Source organism: Poromitra crassiceps (assembly GCF_964638095.1).
Source record: "Poromitra crassiceps genome assembly, chromosome: 19".
NCBI lineage: Eukaryota > Metazoa > Chordata > Actinopteri > Beryciformes > Melamphaidae > Poromitra > Poromitra crassiceps.
This window is the reverse complement of record NC_139646.1, coordinates 3,847,988-3,866,848: the sequence shown is the minus strand read 5'-3', so window position 1 is coordinate 3,866,848 and position 18,861 is coordinate 3,847,988. Positions and strand designations below refer to the sequence as shown.

The following is an 18,861-nucleotide window of genomic DNA, read 5'->3' as shown; positions in this document are numbered from 1 at the left end:
TTGGGCAAGTTACTTTCAAAATGTAATATACTACATATTACTAGTTACTTTCATTTGAAAGTAATAAGTTACTCTACAATATTACTTTCTATGTAGAGTAACTCATTACTTATTACACTACTTTTGCATTACTTTTACCAAAACAACAGCAGCAGCAGAATGACATCGCCGCCCCAGAACCATCCTGAAAAATTATTTCAACCGCCTTGAAGTCAAACCATGTAAACAATCCAAAATTCTAAATGTTATTCTTTTCCTTTGTTATTGTCATCTATAGTGGTTATTTGCATAAAAACACAGTTTGATTAGGAAATTATTGTATCTTTTTTAAATATGTGCTTTGATTTAATAAAATGTAACTCAATTTGTAACTTGAGTTGCTTGACAAAGTCACTGGTATAATATTACTGAAATCCTATAAGTAATAAGTTATATTACTGAGTTACTGCTAAAAGTAATATATTACATGTAATATGTTACTTTTGTAATGAGTTACCCCCAACACTGTACACAACACACCTCAGTCCACTTGTCATTGTGTCCCACCAGCTCCCAGTTCCCCAAAGTCCACAGGCCTTTCAAGCCAAGTTGGGGTGTTTCAACACTAGCCTGGGTAAACCCATCCCCCACGTGACCTGCTCTCAGACCTGTTCCCAGTCACTATTAAGACTAGTGACTGGGAACTGAGAGAGCAGGTCACGTGGGGGCTGGGTTTACCTAGGCTATTTCAACACAACCATAAACTGGAGTTCACGGTTGATCTCCCTCTGCGACATATCCTTACTGTGGTCCTCATCACTCAAATTCAGTTAATGTTACCTGACATTACATGCAATGCTTAAAGGAACACTCCGCCCATTTTCAACCAGCTTTGTATCAGAACATCAGTAGTATATCAGAAAACTGTAAACGGTTTTGAAGTCTGTCATTTAATTTGACAGTTATTGAGTGTTAAAGTGTGGACCAGTGACATCACTGGCCCACACTAACTCAAATGAATAACTCATTAACTCAAATCAACTCTCAATAACTGTCAAACTACCGGTAGATGAATGATGAATAGTTTGACAGTTATTGAGTTGATTTGAGTTAATGAGTTATTAATTTGAGTTAGTGTGGACCAGTGATGTCACTGGTCCACACTTTAACACTCAATAACTGTCAAACTAAATGACAGACTTCAAAACGGTTTACAGTTTTCTGATATACTACTGATGTTCTAATGATACAAAGCTGGTTGAAAATGGGCGGAGTGTTCCTTTAAGGATATTTTGTCATTAATAAAATGTGGACATAACAGTATACATACATTTTCAGTACAGTGTACGGTATTTAAGTAGATAACTTTCTAAAGTCCTTTGCTGTCCAGCATGGAAATTATATATATATATGTATATATATACATACATGCATAACACTGCACAGCTAAAACTAAGGAATTGAAAGCATGTACTGTATTATCCTCACTCCTTTATTAGCATACAGTATCAGCATTTATTAGTTGACATTACTAAAGTAAATAAAGTTTGTTCACAAGTCCCAAATCTCAAGTCGAGTATTTTGGGGATGAGTCTCAAGTCACTGTGTGCGCGACTCAAGTTGCAAGTCCAAGTCCCCATCTCTGGTGGCTTTTCCTCTGGAACCAAACAATCAGAAGAGACTGGCCTCTATCCATAATAGAGTAGAAACGGTTCAACATACATACAACAAAAACACTTTTCATTCAACCACACATTCATCCCCTCGTTTGATCAGTCATCAAAGCGGGTTGATCGACACACATCGACGTCAATGGAGAATTTCTTATTGGACGGTGCTGCAAACCCAAGTCCTGCCCCCCTGCCGTTGAAGTCCATTCGGCGTGACTGAGCGCGCTCAAAGTCTCCCTGGAGCGCATGCTGCAAGTTCTCTTGTGCCTCCTTCCCCAGCGCCATATTGTCTCGTCCGGTGCGCGCTGCCGCTGGCTGGGCCTTTTTGAAGCCGCCCATCAACCGCATGAACTTCTGCTGTTGTGCAGAGCTGTCAAACTGGGCGGTGCCCCACTGGCCCAAACCCTAAGAAGCATCAATGTTGGGGAGATATATTAGAAATTCCGTACAGTAAAGAAAAAGCTCAAAGGGATATTACTTTTTTTTTTTTATCGTTTCCAAAACAGTTTTATTTGTTGACACCAACCGAAGGTTTAGCAGGTATTTGAGGTTGAGATGCCTCGTCAATCTCCATTTGTAGAGCCTGTCTTCGTTCCTGTGACAACAAGCAGCTGTGTTACTCATATGTTACAAGTATTATGGTATCACTTTTTTTAAACCACAGCCCACTTATTATCATAAACTTTAAAGTTGATGGATATAGCACTTTTCAAAAAACAGCCTTACAATATTACAAAGAAAAGGCAGTGGCAATAAAAAAGAGACGGCAAATACAACATTGAACAGCACAAAATGCTAACGCTGAAAATCTATGTGATGGCAAATATAGATGTTTAGAAAAGAGAACAGGCCAGCATGATAAATGTCCTTTCAAAAGTTGAATATACCCTGTGGGCACAGCGGCAACGGACGTTTCAGCCAAAAGGCCTTCTTCAGCGTTGTCAACTAAATAGTTTTATTTTGCCTTGACCCGAATTGTTCTCGTTGGATAGTGTGTGCTTGCTATTGGTGAGTCTGGACAGCAAAGATATATGTGAAATAGCTTACAGTAGTGTCCTGTAGTAAGAGAGTGGCATCAGCGGAGGACCAAAATGCTTGACTCATTAGCCAATGAACAGCCAGGAATGGGTCTCGCGCTACTTTTGCATGCTAAAATAAAGCTGATAATGTGCAATTTGATTCAAGGGATGAAAAACCCTTTCAAAGTACAACACAAACTGTCTATTTTGCTGCAACTCGACAGTGCTGCTTTTTTTTTACTCAAGAGTTCCACTTTCTACTTCCTGGGAAAAAAACTGGTCCATTGGAGTGAATGGAGATGTCGGAACTCTTCTATTATACGGCTCTGGCCTACAGTACACGGTTCAGCATTATAGCAGAGGAGGCGGGTGAACGACCCTGTTTACTGTCTGTAGATGATGTTGCCATCCCTCCTAATGGCCACTAGGGGTCAGGCAAGCCAACAGTGAGTGACTTTACCGCTCGATGAGTTGCTTTGCATCTTAAAAATACTAGGGATGGGCATCGAATTTCGAATTTTCGAATAATCGTTGTTATTATCAAGGTCGACTTTTATTATTGAAATTCGAAATTCGAAAAAAAAAAAAAAAAAAATTTAGTGAAATGTTGCATTGTCTCCCCTGATTCTAAGTATAGTCAAATCGCTTGGTTTGAGCAAGTAAAACAATTTTTATAAGCATTTTAAGCAAGGTTTATGGAAAAATGAATGGCGGATGAAATCCCATGAAGAGGGAGAGGGGGTGACTTTGGCACCCCTTTGGCACTCAGACCTGAGCCTACTAAATATTTAATGAACCACTCATGATTGTCAAAACTGTTTTTTATTTTCGAAAATGTCAATGTCATGTAACATGTTCTTTACTTCAGTGGTGCAATGCTTGTTTGAGCTAAAAATCCACAGCAGAAGCTTTTTATATTCATTAATAAAGCCGTAGACTTAGAATCAGGGGAGACAATGCAACATTTCACTCACAAAAAAAAAAAAAAAAAAAAAAAAAAAAAAAAAAAAAATTACATTTTTAATTTTTTTTACATTTTTATTTTTATTTTCGAATTTCGAATTAAATTCGAATTTGGCCAGCGAATTTCGAATAGTGTTTTTGCTAGAAATGCCCATCCCTAAAAAATACAGCCACTAAAATGACTTTCAGTGCTTTCATATAAAGCACATATTGCATTGCTGTGATACGATCCACAAGACTGGAACGGAACAAGGACAAAAAGATGTCAGCCATCTAAGCGGCTCTACTGCGTCATACAAATGTGTTGGATTCTGAGAAGAGGCAGGTCTACCTGGTTGATGGTCACCTCATCTTTGTTTCCAGGCTTCTCCGACAGGAAGACCACATCCATGTGGGCGGTCGCCTGAAACACAGCCGAGAGTAACTCACCGCACGCGCACGCACACATACACACACACCAAGCCTAGTGTCAATAACCTCTCTGACTGACCACACACTCACCCCTTGCTCTTCCTGCTCATCATTGTCCACCTGCTCTAATTTCATCTTCTTCCTCTTCCTCTTCTTGGCGGACGTTTGAACGGCCTCCTCAGCTTCCTTCTCGCTCTCCAGCCTGACTTGACCCTCAGAGGAGCTCGTCTTCCTCTTCTTCTTGCAGCAGGTTGTGTCAGCAGCAGCCACTGTGACTAGTTGTTCCTCCTCCTCTTCCTCTCCCTTTGAGCTGCCCGTTTTCCTCTTCTTCTTCGGCTTCCTCTCCTCTACTTCACCGGCCTCTGCAGATGCTTTGCTCCTCTTCTCCTTTGTTTTTTTCCCTGGGCTCAGTCCCTCGCTGTTCTCTTCTCCTCTCTTCTTCCACTTGTGCTTCATTTCTTTTTCCTCCTTCTCTACAGCTTCAAGCGTATCTTTGCCTGCTTTCTTCCTCTTGGCATTGGGTTGGATCTCCTGTGTTCCTGCTTCATTTGAAGCTGCTACCCGCTCTGGAGTTGAGGCTTCAAACGCAGTCTTTTCCCCGCCTTTCTTCTTCTTCTTCTTCTTTTTCAGCATGACTTCCTCAGCCAGCCCGGGCTCTCCATTGTTCTCCCATTTAATTGTATCTTTCTTTGTCTTTTTTGATACCGTTGTTTCACCCTCTCCTTCCACTGTAGGTTCAGCAGTTTTGTTCTCTTTCTTCTCAGTGGATTTCTTTGCCCCTTTCTTGTCTTTACTTTGCTCCTCAGGCTCGTCGTCGCTTATAACTACAATACTGAGCTTTGCCTTCTTGGTTTTCTTCAGCACTTTATCCTTTACATTTTCACCTGCTAGTTTAACCTGTGCCGACGACTTTTTCATTTTCTTCTTTTTTCCTCCTTCCTCCTTTGCTAAGCTATGTGCAGTTCCCTCCTCGGCCAGCAATTTCTTCTTTAGCTTCTTTTTGCAGAGTTCTTTCTTATTTCCATTCTTTTCCTCGACCTCATTCACTGCATCACTGACAATATTTTTCTTCTTCTTCTTCTTCTCCTTTTCACCTCCGCCATCCCAGTTTGAGGACTCCTCCACTTTAACAGCGGTCTCACTTTTCTTCTTCGTGTTCTTTTTCACTCCCACTGGGCTCCGCTCATCAATACAACAGTCTTCCTTTTCCGGTGCAGCGGCTTGTCCTTTCTTGCTTTTCTTTTCTTTCTTTACAAGACTCTCCGTTACATTCTGCTTGTCCTCCTGCACAGCCTGCAGCTTCTTTTTCCCCTTGCCTACTGGCGTCTCCACAGCAACCATCTTCTGGCTCGTCTGCTGAGAGAAATCTAAATGCTGAGAAAGAACACTAAAGAGAAACATCAAGCTTGCCGAATGTGTGAGTGAGTGTGAGTGATTGTGAGTGATTGTGTGTGTGTGTGTGTGTGTGTGTGTGTGTGTGTGTGTGTGTGTGTGTGTGTGTGTGTGTGTGTGTGTGTGTGTGTGTGTGTGTGTGTGTGTGTGTGTGTGCGTGCGTGCGTGCGTAAGAGAGCAGTAGACTAGACACTAACCAAAAGTCTGGCACTAACCAAAGGCCTGGCTGGTTCCTTGGGCTGGGACTCCTGATCAATGTCTTTCTGCAGGGCCAGTCGTTTGCCCTGCAGGGAACAGATCATAAAGTTGTGTTAAAATGTATCTGGTTATAAAAAACCTTCAGAACATTACCACATTTCATTAATGTGCATGCATCATGTCTATGTTCTTGTCTTCGTCCTTTTGTCTACTGTTTAGTCCACCTGACTTGTCTCATCTTGTATGCATGGCTGTCTGTCATCCATGCACCTTTTCATCCGTTTGAGAAACTTACTAACATTTATCACACAGTATTTTGGGGGTGAGGAAAGCGGTTAGGGAACAAAGAGGGATTGTAAAGGTTGGTGATAAGTTAAGGAAATGGGGAAGGGGCTGTTTGTACCACTTGCACACACACACACACACGCGCACGCACGCACGCACGCACACACACACACACACACACACACACACACACACACACACACACACACACACACACACACACACACACACACAAGAGAAAAAAACCAAGTGTCAGTATAATGACTAATGGTGGTACTCTGCACAATAGGGATGTCACGATACTAGAATTTCTACATCTACACACCGATACCCTGGAAAATATCGATACTCGATACCATTTTCGATACCACGCAGGGGGCCCAATAAAACTAATTTAAAACTTTGCACTTACACAGCAGATTACCCCTGCTCTAGTCATCAGCCTATCAGAACACTTTGAGCTTGTTGAAGCAACAGATATCCACCAATGACAGGGAGGGAGCAATCAGTAGGATGTTGATATTGATACTGTTACAAATGAGCATTGTATGCATTTAAGAATCTTTAGTATCGATACTTATCGATACCTGTTGGAAATGAGTATTGTATCCATTAAAAAATTTTATTGATTTTTATCGATACTATCAATACATACTTTTGACAACCCTACTGCACATGTGCATGAGTGATTGTGTCTATAAACCAGGTTGTGTTGAGCAGTGCACATCTCACCTCACAGCATTTTCTATGCATCAGCCCTGTGTGTGACATTTCTGCCCTGGCAGGTCCTTCTGATCTGATTTTGCACCGTTTATGACAGGGAGGCTATGGTACACTAGCCTACTGTATAAGCAACACTCGCTATGTTCATGCCATCACTACAATAGCTAGTTTTGAACTAACGTAAACTTGAAGTGTGTTCATGTTTAGTCTACAATCAGTAGAGTATGCTGTGTGTGTGCAGGCCCGCGGGAAGTAGGGGTGCTGCAGGTGCTGCAGCACCCCCTAGATTTTTTCAAAAAAAAAAAAAAAAAAAAATGTTTTTTTTTTTTTTTTTTTACAAATGTACGGTAATTAAAAATATTTTGCAGTGCACTATGTTCCTTTCTTGTTTAAGAATGTTTCGGGAAATGAAAATGTAGCCTATTTAAATAGAATTATCAACAATAACAATCAAGGAAGTTACATGCTTGTAGGCTAGAGAAGAAGAAGCGCGCATGCACGCACATGTTGTGTTGAACCAACCAACAACCAATACGAATTGTTTAATCTGGCAATAAAGAAATGTGAACTTGACATGCTATTTTAATAGCCTACTCAAAAATGCACCTCCCACTATACAGCAAAGAGAGGAGTCAATGTTTCTTGATATATGCCATTCAGATCAGAATAATTAGTCTAGTCATTAAGTTTGCTGATAATATTTCTATCATGTTAAGTCTGTGTCATGTTAACTGGTGTATTCAGAGCAAATAGGGAGATATAGAGCATTATCATCATGCTATATATCTCCCTCTTTGCTCTGAATGAGTGAGAAAAGGAGAAAATACTGAATAATTACATCACAACAGTATCCTAATGTTGATTTAAAATGAGATATTCCTCTAAATATGGCAAAAAAATGTAAAAAAAAAACGCCCAAATTTTTTTCGGCGGGGCCCTTTCGGGCCCCACCGAGAGTCCCTTCCTCCCAGCACCCCCTGCTTAAAATGACTTCCAGCGGCCCTGTGTGTGTGTGTGTGTGTGTCTGTGTGTGTGTGTGTGTGTGTGTGTGTGTGTGTGTGTGTGTGTGTGTGTGTGTGTGTCAGTGGCAGCACCAATTAAGCAGGTGACTTGTACTTGGGAGAAAAATAATAGTTTCTGATAGAACATCTTTCTGATGATGCCGCCGGTGAGTAGCTTACCAGGTCAATGGCAATCTCATTGGACTTAGGTACAGATTTCTCCAACACGAAGATCACATCATCATGGGAATCCGTCTGAAATCAAAACATAAAATACATAGTCTTATTCAAAGGTTAGTTTAACACACACAGCCTTGTTGCTACATGGTGTTTTGTTACTACATGTTTCACCAAAAAGCAACATGTAAAAGGGGACTTGCCACTTTTAGTTAACACGGCTACTAAAAGCATTTTGCAGACAGTAAACCTAAACTGGTAAACATCATGGATGTAGAAAATGCGAATAATATCCAGCCCCATATGAATCGCAGTTGTCAGATTCATTGGGGCTGCACACGGTTACCAGGCTACTGCTAGCTAGCCTAGCGCTAGCTATAAGAATGGCTATAAGCAAGAAGACGCCTAGCAAACGCCGACATTGAAAGAAAACAAAAGTCAGTAAAACTGGTACGACTACTATATTCTCAGTTCAGTAAAATACCAGTGTAAAATCGGAATAGAAAACAACAGTTCAACTCACTTTGCACAATTTAACAATTCACGTGGAGGCGCGTTTACTAATGTTACTCTCTTAACCCGGAAGTAATTTCGTCCTCCGCGCGTGCGCGTGCGTGTGTGGCTTCCCGTTCCTCCGTCTTAGCTGATGTTTACAGCGGTTACTAGGCAACAGCTCTGGAGCGGTTTAGCTACCAACTAGCTAGCTGTTAAGCTCCTGAACGAAATAGTATAAACCAGATGGCCGGTGTCCAGAGCGACCTGACCCGGGCCCCAGTGGCCTTCGGGGAGCGGGCCCTGCCGCGGCTGGCCCGGGAGCTGCGGGACCCGGAGCCGCTGACCCGGCGGCGGGCGCTGGCCTCCCTCTGCGACCTGGCGCATGACCCGGAGTGGGCCTACCAGGCCATCAGCCAGGGTCTGTCTGTCTGCACGCTTTATCATTCACAGCTCAGATACGTTTAATAAGAATTAAGAATATATAATTATTAAATATTATTATTAAATAAATAAATAAAATAAATAATAATATATATAATAATAATTAATATATAATATAATAATAATATATAATATAATATATTTAATTAATAAATTATTAAATAAGAATTAAGAATATAGCCTATATCAGTGGTTCCCAACCTTTTCCAACTCAGGGCCCACTTTTATGTCTCAAAAATGTTCGCGGCCCACCTCCGACCCCATAAATACAAAGGCCATATAATGCGTTCTCAGAGCACTTTTTTATTGAAAATTGAACATAAAGGACTGAACTGAATACAGGAGAAACATGTTGGAAGCTCCACAGTCACTAACACAGCACCTGTAACATGTTGCAACACCTTCAGTATTACAGTTTTCAAGGAGCTGTCCACACACATACACACACACACACACACGCACACACACACACACACACACACACACACACACACACACACACACACACACACACACACCAATCATTCAAGGAGCTGTCCATCAGCACCACACAGATGTCAGAAATGACAAGCAAGGGGCTGTCTGTAACAGGCTAATTAACAAATGATTAATAAATAACGGTATCCTTCAACAATGGAAAAATGCATTCTCATAACAATTTGACATCCAATATCACATCCAAACAAAATCCAAATATCAGAAGAAAGCCCATTAAATCGATAGGGTTACAAATAAACACAAACCCAATATAAAGATGATGTAAAGATGAAACTTCAATTCAAGCAAAAGCAATAACATCAAAGAAACAAAAATCATACTTTTTCAAGTATGATTTTTCAAAATCTTTCAAAAAAATTTTTTTTTTTTTTTTTTTTTTTTTTTTTTTTCCAAAAATCATACTTTTTTGGAAATGATTTGGCGGCCCACTTGCAATACCTTCGCGGCCCACCAGGGGGCCGCGGCCCACAGGTTGGGAATCACTGGCCTATATATATATATATATATATATATATATATATATATTCTTGCACTTCTTTCAGTGCATAATATATGCAAAAGTCTGTGCCATGCTTGGCTTTAAACCCAAACTGGTTGTCAGTGGTGTCTAAAAAGGAACTTAAACGGTTTCGCTCTAAAACCTTGGAGAATACACTAGCCAGTGCAATTGGCCGGTAGTTGTCCAAGCTCCCCACCTTGCCCGCCTTGTCCTTGATGACCGGCACTAAGGTGTAGATCCGCAGTATGGAATAGTGGAACCATGTGTATGATGTTTACTGATATGGAGTGTTTTTAGCCCCACTTCCTCCCTCCTGGACCCCTGGAGGGCCCCAGACCCAGTGTTGATGTGTGCTCCTCCTGCAGGCTGTATGGAGCAGCTGCAGGACTTGTTGCAGCAGGACACAGATCTGTCAGTCAGGACACAAACCTGCCAGCTGCTCTACCTGCTGGCAGCCCACAGCATCGGCAGGTCAGTTCACAGGTTTCACGCTCATCTGTCTGACAGCAGAATCCATACCGATCAATGCATAGACGGCTATATAGATTATAGATACTTTATTAGGACATCCTGACATCTGGGACTTCTTGTGTGTTCATGTTCTGCCAAAAAAGAATAATAATCTGAGAGATGCAATGGTGTCGTTATTAGATCACCGCAACAGAATGCCTGCATGTGTTTATCGTTTGTCTTCCAGGTTTGATTTTCTGACAAAATAACACCTGAATGCAACACTGTTAGCCGACCTGGACGTCCTGGATGACGGACTTTCCCGGCAGCACATGAACGTACAATTAAAGTGCGTAAATTCACCAAGATAAAATTATCTTGAGTTTTTAGCACGCTAAAAGATAAAATCTTATAAAGTTATAGAAAAGTTAAAAAGTTATACTTTTATTTATCCCCTTGGGGAAATTCACCCTCTGCATTTGACCCATCCTCTACTAGGAACCTTCCTAGAACTAGGAGCAGTGGGCAGCCACTGTGCAGCGCCCGGGGACCAACTCCAGTTCTTTTTGCCAGTACCTTGGCCAGGGGCACTGACAGGAGTATTAACCCTAACATACATGTCTTTCTTTGATGGTGGGAGGAAACCGGAGCACCCGGAGAAAACCCACACGGACACGGGGAGAACATGCAAACTCCACACAGAAAGGACCTGGGACGGACCGGGGTTCGAACCCTCTTGCTGTGAGGCAACAGTGTTAAAGGAGAATTTCGTTTTTTTTTAACCTGGACCCATCTCCTGGCAATAATTGTGATTTGGCCACTCACCCAGCGATGTCCGCGGCGTTTCTGGCCGTCCTAGCGTTGTTTTGAGATCAATAGCGTCCAAGTCAGTTGTAAAATGGAGCTGATTTGGGGCCAAGTGTGAGCCTGTCTTTCCTGCATCTAAATAGCTATTTTTATTCCCGTTTTCGCCACATATCGTAATAATGTGATCCCTCAACATCCACCAGAGTGATATTTCGCCCCAGGCCATTTCCTGGACTCTCACAGGGATCAAATTACCTCGGCAGGAAGGTATCGCGGGACTTCACGAGACTTGGTGACCGAGATCACGTTTGAGGTAATTTGATCCCTGTGAGAGTCCAGGAAATGGCCTGGGGCAAAATATCACTCTGGTGGATGTTGAGGGATCACATTATTACGGATTGTGGCGAAAACGGGAATAAAAATAGCTATTTAGATGCAGGAAAGACAGGCTCACACTTGGCCCCAAATCAGCTCCATTTTACAACTGACTTGGACGCTATTGATCTCAAAACAACGCTAGGACGGCCAGAAACGCCGCGGACATCGCTGGGTGAGGGGCCCAATCATAATTATTGCCAGGAGATGGGTCCAGGTTAAAAAAAAACGAAATTCTCCTTTAACCACCGAGCCACTGTGCCGTCCCATATCCTCCCATCCCTAGGTAACGCAGGATATGAGGCGTTACTGGGATTAGTAACTGGAATGTAATTACTGAATTTCTGTTTCTGAAAAAGTAATCAGATTACTGTAACTCCTTACACACTCCTGTGTGTGCGTGTGCGTGCGTGCGTGTGTGTGTGCATGTGCTTGCGTGTGTGTGTGTGTGTGTGTGTGTGTGTGTGTGTGTGTGTGTGTGTGTGTGTGTGTGTGTGTGTGTGTGTGTGTGTGTGTGTGCAGGCAGGCCCTGCTGAGCAGCGACCTCCTCCCTGCTCTCTCCTCTCTGCTGGATGAACCCTCCGCCTCCTGCCGGAGGAGTGTCCACCAAGTGCTCAGCCGCCTGGCTCTGCTGCCTGCAGGTATGCCGCAGGCAGGGCTTTGGAACTGACAGAATTTATTCATATTACTGAATGTTGTTTGGTTTCAGAAGGCAGATCCTGAGGCAGCTCATCCCTGCCTTTCCATCACACTATAGACTCCTCTTTGAAAGGCAGCGTCTGTGCATCCAGAGGCATCTCTGCTGTGTCAGAGGCTTGCTATGACAGCTCAGGTTCAGAGCTTCTGCTAGACAAACGGTGTCTATTGATCGATGAGCTTTTAAGTCGTAATGTGGAAACAACATTTTATTACTCAGAGCGTTTCATAACACGCGTTGATAGCTGTTTCCATGTATGCTACACCAGTTTTGTAGTTGAGTCGAGTCAGACTCAGTCTCGAATCCGAGTCCTGGACTCATTTTCAGGACTTGTGACTCGACTTGGACTTGAGCACTGCTGACTTGGACTTGAATTGGACCCGAGCATTCATGCTTTCAGACTCAGACTCAGGCTTGTTAATGCAGAAAGACTTTTTTCTGTAGTAGGCCCTAATAATTTGGCATAAGATTTTGATAGTATTTAACACCATGATGTTATTCAACTTTGTGCAAGGCCAGGCGCGTGTGTTCCACCTACATGTGGATTCACACTCATGTTCAGTTACTCCGGACTCGGACTCAGGTAACGGGGACTCGACTTTGACTCTTCTTCGAACCCTGGGGACTGGAGACTCAACTGCAGGGGTGCCCAAACTTTTTTGACCCAAGATCTACTTTTCAAGTAGCCAGCCTCCCGAGATCTACCAGTCCAGTTTCAACATCGCAAACGCACACACATCGATGCATCTTAAATCGATGCATCACTTTTTCCCCCAATACATGATTTATTTTTTCTCACTTTACAATACAATTGCATTGTATTATGATCCATAATTAAAATAAACAACTGCATGTACTTCCATTATATTTTATTTTATTATTAAAAAAAGAAAAGAAAAAAAAAATCCCTCCTCAATGCCATGCGATCTACCACACTACCTTCGCGATCGACCGGTCGATCGCGATCGACGTATTGGGCACCCCTGCTCAACTGGGACTTGAGATATAGTGACTTGACTACAACACTGGCTGGAACAGTATGAGGCTTTATATTAGTGATTTAGATTGACAGACTTGTTGCATCAGTACATTCCCTAAAGCCACAGGAATATTGCTTTACCTGACTTGTTATCAGGCTTAATGCTAACAAATGACTTTTCTAACTAATCTAGGTCACTCTATATGTCAGGGGGGTTCTCAACCTTTTAAGGCCCACTTCTGATTGTTAAAACATTTCCAAGGACCACCTTCCCAAATAAATGAGAGAGGGAGGGGGAATCGAAATGGGCTGTATGTGTGTTATGCCACTGCCAGCTGCGTGGTGATATTCAAACATAACTGGTTATTGAAGTTATGTATTTTTATTTTTTTAAATTTATGTTTAGGTAGGCTACCCCAATGTGCAGAAATAGGGGAAGAAAGAGAAAAGGCGATAATGACATTTTCACTGCATGCAGACGTGTGTCTTTAGGACCCAGAAGTTCAAAGCTAAGACGCATGGCTTGCAGTTCTAATGAGGCCAGTTTCAATCAGATATTGATGTGAGAGGTCAGGGGACCTGTTTGAAAATAGTAAAAAAACGTTGCGGAATTTGGAGCCTTTTTACCCCCACTTCTAAGCTAGCATAATATGGCTGGTACCTATGTATTCATCTGGATGTCTAGTTTCCGCCAATACCAGAATCTCTGCTCTAGCTTCAACTTGAAAATAATTTGCGGCCTACAAGAGGGCACTTGGTCTGTGCGACCCAGTAGTTGAGAAACACTGCTCTACAGCAACTAAGTTAATACTATATTACAAATTACATGTGAGCGAAAAGTTGATATGCAATAAAACAGTTTCTTACCATCAACAAAACATTCATTTGTCTGCCATTTTTAGGCTTATATGACGTCAAGCCGGAAAGTTGTGGACCAAAATTTGCGCCAACTTTCAGACTTCTTGTTCCGGGGCATTCATGTGAATTCTCGCAGTGTGGACCTAATTCTTCTGATTATTTTCAACACCACATGAATGCAGCATAAAAATCGAATCAATCAATTTGCATGATATCCATCATATCAGAGCTGTGTGAAGTGAACTTTTAATTAATAAAAAATACATATTGGTCTGGCCCAGAAGAGCACAAGTGAGCTGTTCCCTGTGCTGTTGTTGTGCAGGTGCGGAGGCCATGCTGCCGCTGGTCCCCCGGCTGCTGCTGAAGCTCAGTGACCAAGAGGAGCAGGAGGTCCAGCAGGAGGAGCAGGAGGTCCAGGAGGAGCAGGAGGTCCAGCAGGAGGAGGAGGTCCTGGTTCTGCTGCTGTCCACCTTGAGCCGGTGCATGCGGCGGGACGCGCGGCCGGCTCTGGCCTGTGGCGGTGTGGTGGCACTGAGTCGGCAGCTCGCTCACCGCTCTGCTCATGTCCGCAGAGAGGCAGCCGCCACCATGATGGCCATCAGGTTACTGTCACATGTCGGCCATTTTGAACACTTGATTGTTACACTACGACCCTTCAGACAAGACATTATGAATCAGAGATCTTTTCCTTAAAGGGGAACTCACCCCCAGAATTCTGGCAGACCTGCCTCTACTTGATAAAAAAAAATGTGAATCAACATTTCATGACATGAGCTATCAAGCAGCTCTGACTCTGGGTGGGAAAGGCAGCGTTCTTGGTGATGTAAGCGGAACCGAAGATCAGCCACATGGCAGACCCAACTGCAAAAGTGGGTTTCAGTGGGCACTCTTGCTGCATGAAAATTATACCGTGTGTAGAATTCTAACTCTCAAATGTGGAGATTTCCAGAATCCTTCACAACACTATATATATATACTGTACATTGGGTTAAAGCTGAAAAAACAAAAAAACAATTGGAGGTACGGTGGGTGTAGTGGTAAGCGCAATCGCCTCACAGCTCGAAGGTCGTGGGTTCGATTCCCACCTGGGACGATGTGAACGCTGAAGGAATGCGTGCCCGTCCGCATGTCCTCGAGTGCCCACCGCCCGGGTGGGGTCGTCAAAAGGGCCTTTCTGTGTGGAGTTTGCATGTTCTCCCCGTGCCTCCCGGGGGTTTCCTTCATATAGGAACCCCCTTCACAAAAACATGCAATATCATGGTTGCTAATGTGGTTCCTCCTCTGGTCGTTAAAGGGCGTCTGTTCAGAGGGAGGGGAACTGGTTGGAATAGCGTGAACCTCCCACGTGCTATGTCCTACCGGTGAAGCTTCCTCTGTCAGGTGAAAAGAAGCAGCTGGCTAACTGCCCATGTCTCGGAGGAAGCATGGAGCCAGTTTCGGCTCTCCCTAGATCGGCAGAGGGTGGAGCAGCAACCAGGATAAAGAAATTACGTTAGCACTAATGGGGGATAAAAATGGGATAAAAAACAAGCCTTTTAAGTTGAGTTACCCTTTAAGTTTTAAAGTGCTATCTTTCCCATTTAGCTTTACCTGCATAACTAGGATGGTATGAATTTAGGTGTGTTTTTGTGTGTAGTGACTAGGGCTAATGACAACAAGACCGTTGACATTTGGAAACAAATCCACCATATCACACTATTCACTTTGACTGAGCCCGTCACTGATTGGCCGCTGGGCGGTCGGCGTGTGCTTCACTTTGACTGAGCCCGTCACTGATTGGCCGCTGGGCGGTCGGCGTGTGCTTCAGTGTTCCTGTGGAGGGGAAGCAGCAGGTCTGTGAGGAGGCGGTACTTCCTGTCCTGGTTGCTCTGCTGTCAGACGGAGATGCCGAGGTCCAGGCCAACGCTGCAGGGACCATCATGAACACTGCTGTCATCACCAGAGGTGTGCACACACGCGCGCGCACACACACACACACACGCACGCACACACACACACACACACACACACGCACACACACACACACACACACACACACAGTCTTGGTAGTGTTCCCATCGTTCTCCCAACACAGTTTAGATGAAACCATGCTCACTCACGTATGACAAAAAAGGTTTTCCGAAATGTATATTTGAAAACATTTGAGGTGAGAAATCCATGCAGTTGCTGAATCTGTCGTCATTTTACATCGACAACGGTTAGTTTGTATGAGTTTCAGGAGTTCCACAGGCGGCGCGTCATGCTACTATATATAGAGAAGTTAAATTGAAATCAGTGATCGACAATTAGGCTACAGACTGCAATTATGACTATTAAACAACCTAGAAATGAATTCAGTCAGTGCTAGTAGCACGATTCGGCGCATGGTGTCATCTAAACTGTGAAATCACTAGATAGTCAACACAGGGTGTACACACCATTGATTCTACAGTAACAGAAATTGAGGTTGAGTGCAGATGTTATAATCCTTTTTACCCAGCCGGGGGCAGCAACACCTCCAGTCTGCAGGTTTTTGAAGAGGCTTCTCTCTTTCTCTTTCTCTCTCTCTCTCTCAATTCAATTCAATTCAAAGGGGCTTTATTGGCATGAGAAACATACGTATACATTGCCAAAGCAAGTGTAAAATGAAAACTAAAACTAAAATGTGCGATATATACAGTTAAATATATAGGAGAATAAAAAGGGTGCAACGCTGCATTGCATTCAAATATAATATACATAAGGGTGGCTAAAGTTAGCTTAAGAGTGTGCTTACAATTAAATATATGCTAAGGAAGTGTGTAAACAGCTATGTAACATTGCACTCACATAATATACATAAGCTTAGTTAACTTAAGCATGGGCATATTGAAGATCTATAAAGTGTGTGAACAGCTGTACATACGAGTAGGTAAGCATTGACTTAAAAGGTGCAAAGAGAAAATTTGTGCCTAATGGTTGTTGAGCAAAATATATACAAGTAAAGGTAATGAAAATGAATGAAAATATAAAGTAGAAAAATGTGGACACTGTCGTTAAAATGTATAGGTACAGTTACAAATAATTTGGAACTTGTGTAAAAAATTATCTATACAAATACAAATAATTTGGGACTTTGCATTTTTTCTTGCAAAGTATTTAACGCTATACTCTTCCTCTCTCTCTCTCTCTCTCTCTCTCTCTATCTCTCTCTCTCCCTCCCTGTCTGTCTCTCCATCTCTCTCTCTCCCTGTCTGTCTGTCTCTCCCTCCCTCCACCCTCTCTCTCCTCCAGGAAAGCTTCAGTGTCTGGAGTTAGACGTCCTTCCTCTCCTCCTTGCTCTGGTCTCTGAGGAGGAGAAGAGCAGGAGGGCGGTGGTGGTGTACTCCCTGCGGGCGCTGGCCTCGCTGGCCGAGGCCCCTGCCGCCCGCCGCCTCCTGCTGCACCACCTGCCCCTGCTGAGGAGGAGGAGCGGGGGGGAGGAGGAGGAGGAGGAGGTCCGCCGTGCCGCCAACACTGCCGTCAGGGTCGTGACCTGGACTCCCTGACACGCTGACAGTACATTAAAGCAGAGGTTCTCAAATGTTTTTCAGCCAAGGACCCCTTACAAGATAGAAAATATACCGGGGACCCCCTCATTCTGATTTGTGATTTTGGGCTAAGCTTAATTGTTTCCACGGTAACGTGCTTGACTTTTATTTTGATAGGTTTGTTATTAGAATGTAATCCATGAACCATTTTAGATTTAAAGCATAAACTATTTTCGTTGAACTATGAAGATTTTGCAACAAAAAAATATATATATATTTTTTTTTTATTACATTACATTTACATTACGTCATTTAGCAGAAACTTTTGTTTTGTCCAAAGCGACTTACAATATCACAATTTGTCAACAGTACAGAAAACTACTATGCAACACAATCAATGACAGCCAAGATATTTTGATAGACTAGCACCATGTAGGAAGTAGTTTGAGAAGGAATAATTAACATGTAGCATTTTATTTTTTAATAAAAAAAAAAAAATTACTTGAAAACTTTTCGCGGACCCCCTGGCAAAGTGCCGCGGACCCCCATTTGAGAACCACTGCATTAAAGGACGAGTCCAGCCTCCTGCTATGTGGCCGTATATATTATATATTTATGTATTTACACTGTCATTGTTTTACTTTTCGCATATTTTTTTTATTATAAATCATAATTAAAACATATTCACCTGATGATTTTAACATAAATCCCCTCAATAATATTTTTTTATGTGCACTCCCAAGGAGTATCAAACGTCATCAAACATTCCCTAACAGGGACAATTTCTGCTTGATGAAATTTTAGATTGTGTCCCAATGAATAAACTGTATTCATCAACATGGCTAATGTTCTTCTGCAGGTTACGGATCTGGGGCCGGATTCCCCTGATGTGTTTTTAAGTACTTGATTCAGGAAAAACCCTGTTAACTATGCAGTTCGTTCCTGACTCATCCCTTAGTAACTACGCACGTTTTTGTGGTACATTATTGTAAAGTGTTACTAAATAATTTAATTATCAACACCTGGCGTTTCATTGCTGCTGATGTCTCAGTGCCTTTCTGCTTTTGGGTCAGAGACAAAAGGTGCAGAGTAAGTAGATGAGGACATTAAAAGTAGTACATGGAAAGCATTTGTAGAAAATAATAAAATGTATGGTATTTTCATATGCATTGCAAGTTTCCATCTGAAACTTAGCTGCTCTAGGGACATTAAAAAAAAAAAAAGCCTTCAACAGTATTTAACCAGAAAGAAATTTAATGTGTTATTGTATATGAGAAATGGTTCACAACAACATCATACCCTCCTCTAGGCCGGGATTCACAGTATTTGACTGTATTCTTCTTCCGTCTCTGCAAAGTAATTACTGCAGTAAAGTGGATCCAAGGTCAGCCAGCGCACCGTCAAAGGTTAAGAGGCCGAGGAAACGTCAATTTAACAACAAAGTATTTAACAAAAC

The 18,861-nt window shown here is 42.6% G+C and overlaps 2 protein-coding genes across 3 annotated transcripts; one reads left to right on the top strand and one right to left on the bottom strand.

The window, feature by feature from the left end:
- Positions 1–1,534: 1,534 nt before the first annotated feature.
- knop1 (lysine-rich nucleolar protein 1) lies at positions 1,535–8,408 on the bottom strand. Of its 2 annotated transcripts, none has more exons than XM_083656156.1 (7): positions 8,342–8,408; positions 7,822–7,896; positions 5,650–5,718; positions 4,133–5,398; positions 3,963–4,034; positions 2,176–2,244; positions 1,535–2,054 (listed from the first exon to the last, which is right to left on the bottom strand). In XM_083656156.1, exons 4-7 carry the CDS (start codon positions 5,381–5,383, stop codon positions 1,752–1,754), a joined length of 1,695 nt encoding a protein of 564 aa, XP_083512282.1. In that variant the 5' UTR covers positions 5,384–5,398; positions 5,650–5,718; positions 7,822–7,896; positions 8,342–8,408; the 3' UTR covers positions 1,535–1,751. The 2 variants fall into 2 exon arrangements, with proteins under 2 accessions (XP_083512282.1, XP_083512281.1); XM_083656155.1 differs by having other exon boundaries at positions 4,133–5,395.
- Positions 8,409–8,556: 148 nt separating this feature from the next.
- rsph14 (radial spoke head 14 homolog) lies at positions 8,557–17,423 on the top strand (the record flags this gene model as incomplete). Its single annotated transcript, XM_083655284.1, has 7 exons — positions 8,557–8,731; positions 10,117–10,222; positions 11,906–12,024; positions 14,240–14,307; positions 14,344–14,519; positions 15,725–15,861; positions 17,170–17,423. The coding sequence occupies 7 exons, from the start codon at positions 8,557–8,559 to the stop codon at positions 17,421–17,423; spliced, it is 1,035 nt and encodes a 344-aa protein (XP_083511410.1).
- Positions 17,424–18,861: the final 1,438 nt, after the last annotated feature.

Bases quoted from the DNA above. Each gene is read 5' to 3' on its own strand.
- knop1 (XM_083656156.1), bottom strand. From the start codon at position 5,383: ATGGTTGCTGTGGAGACGCCAGTAGGCAAGGGGAAAAAGAAGCTGCAG. The intron at 4,035-4,132 runs GTGAGTGTGTGG...GCTGTGTTTCAG, and splicing joins ATGAGCAGGAAGAGCAAGGG to GCGACCGCCCACATGGATGT. The intron at 2,055-2,175 runs GTTGGTGTCAAC...GATGCTTCTTAG, and splicing joins AAATACCTGCTAAACCTTCG to GGTTTGGGCCAGTGGGGCAC.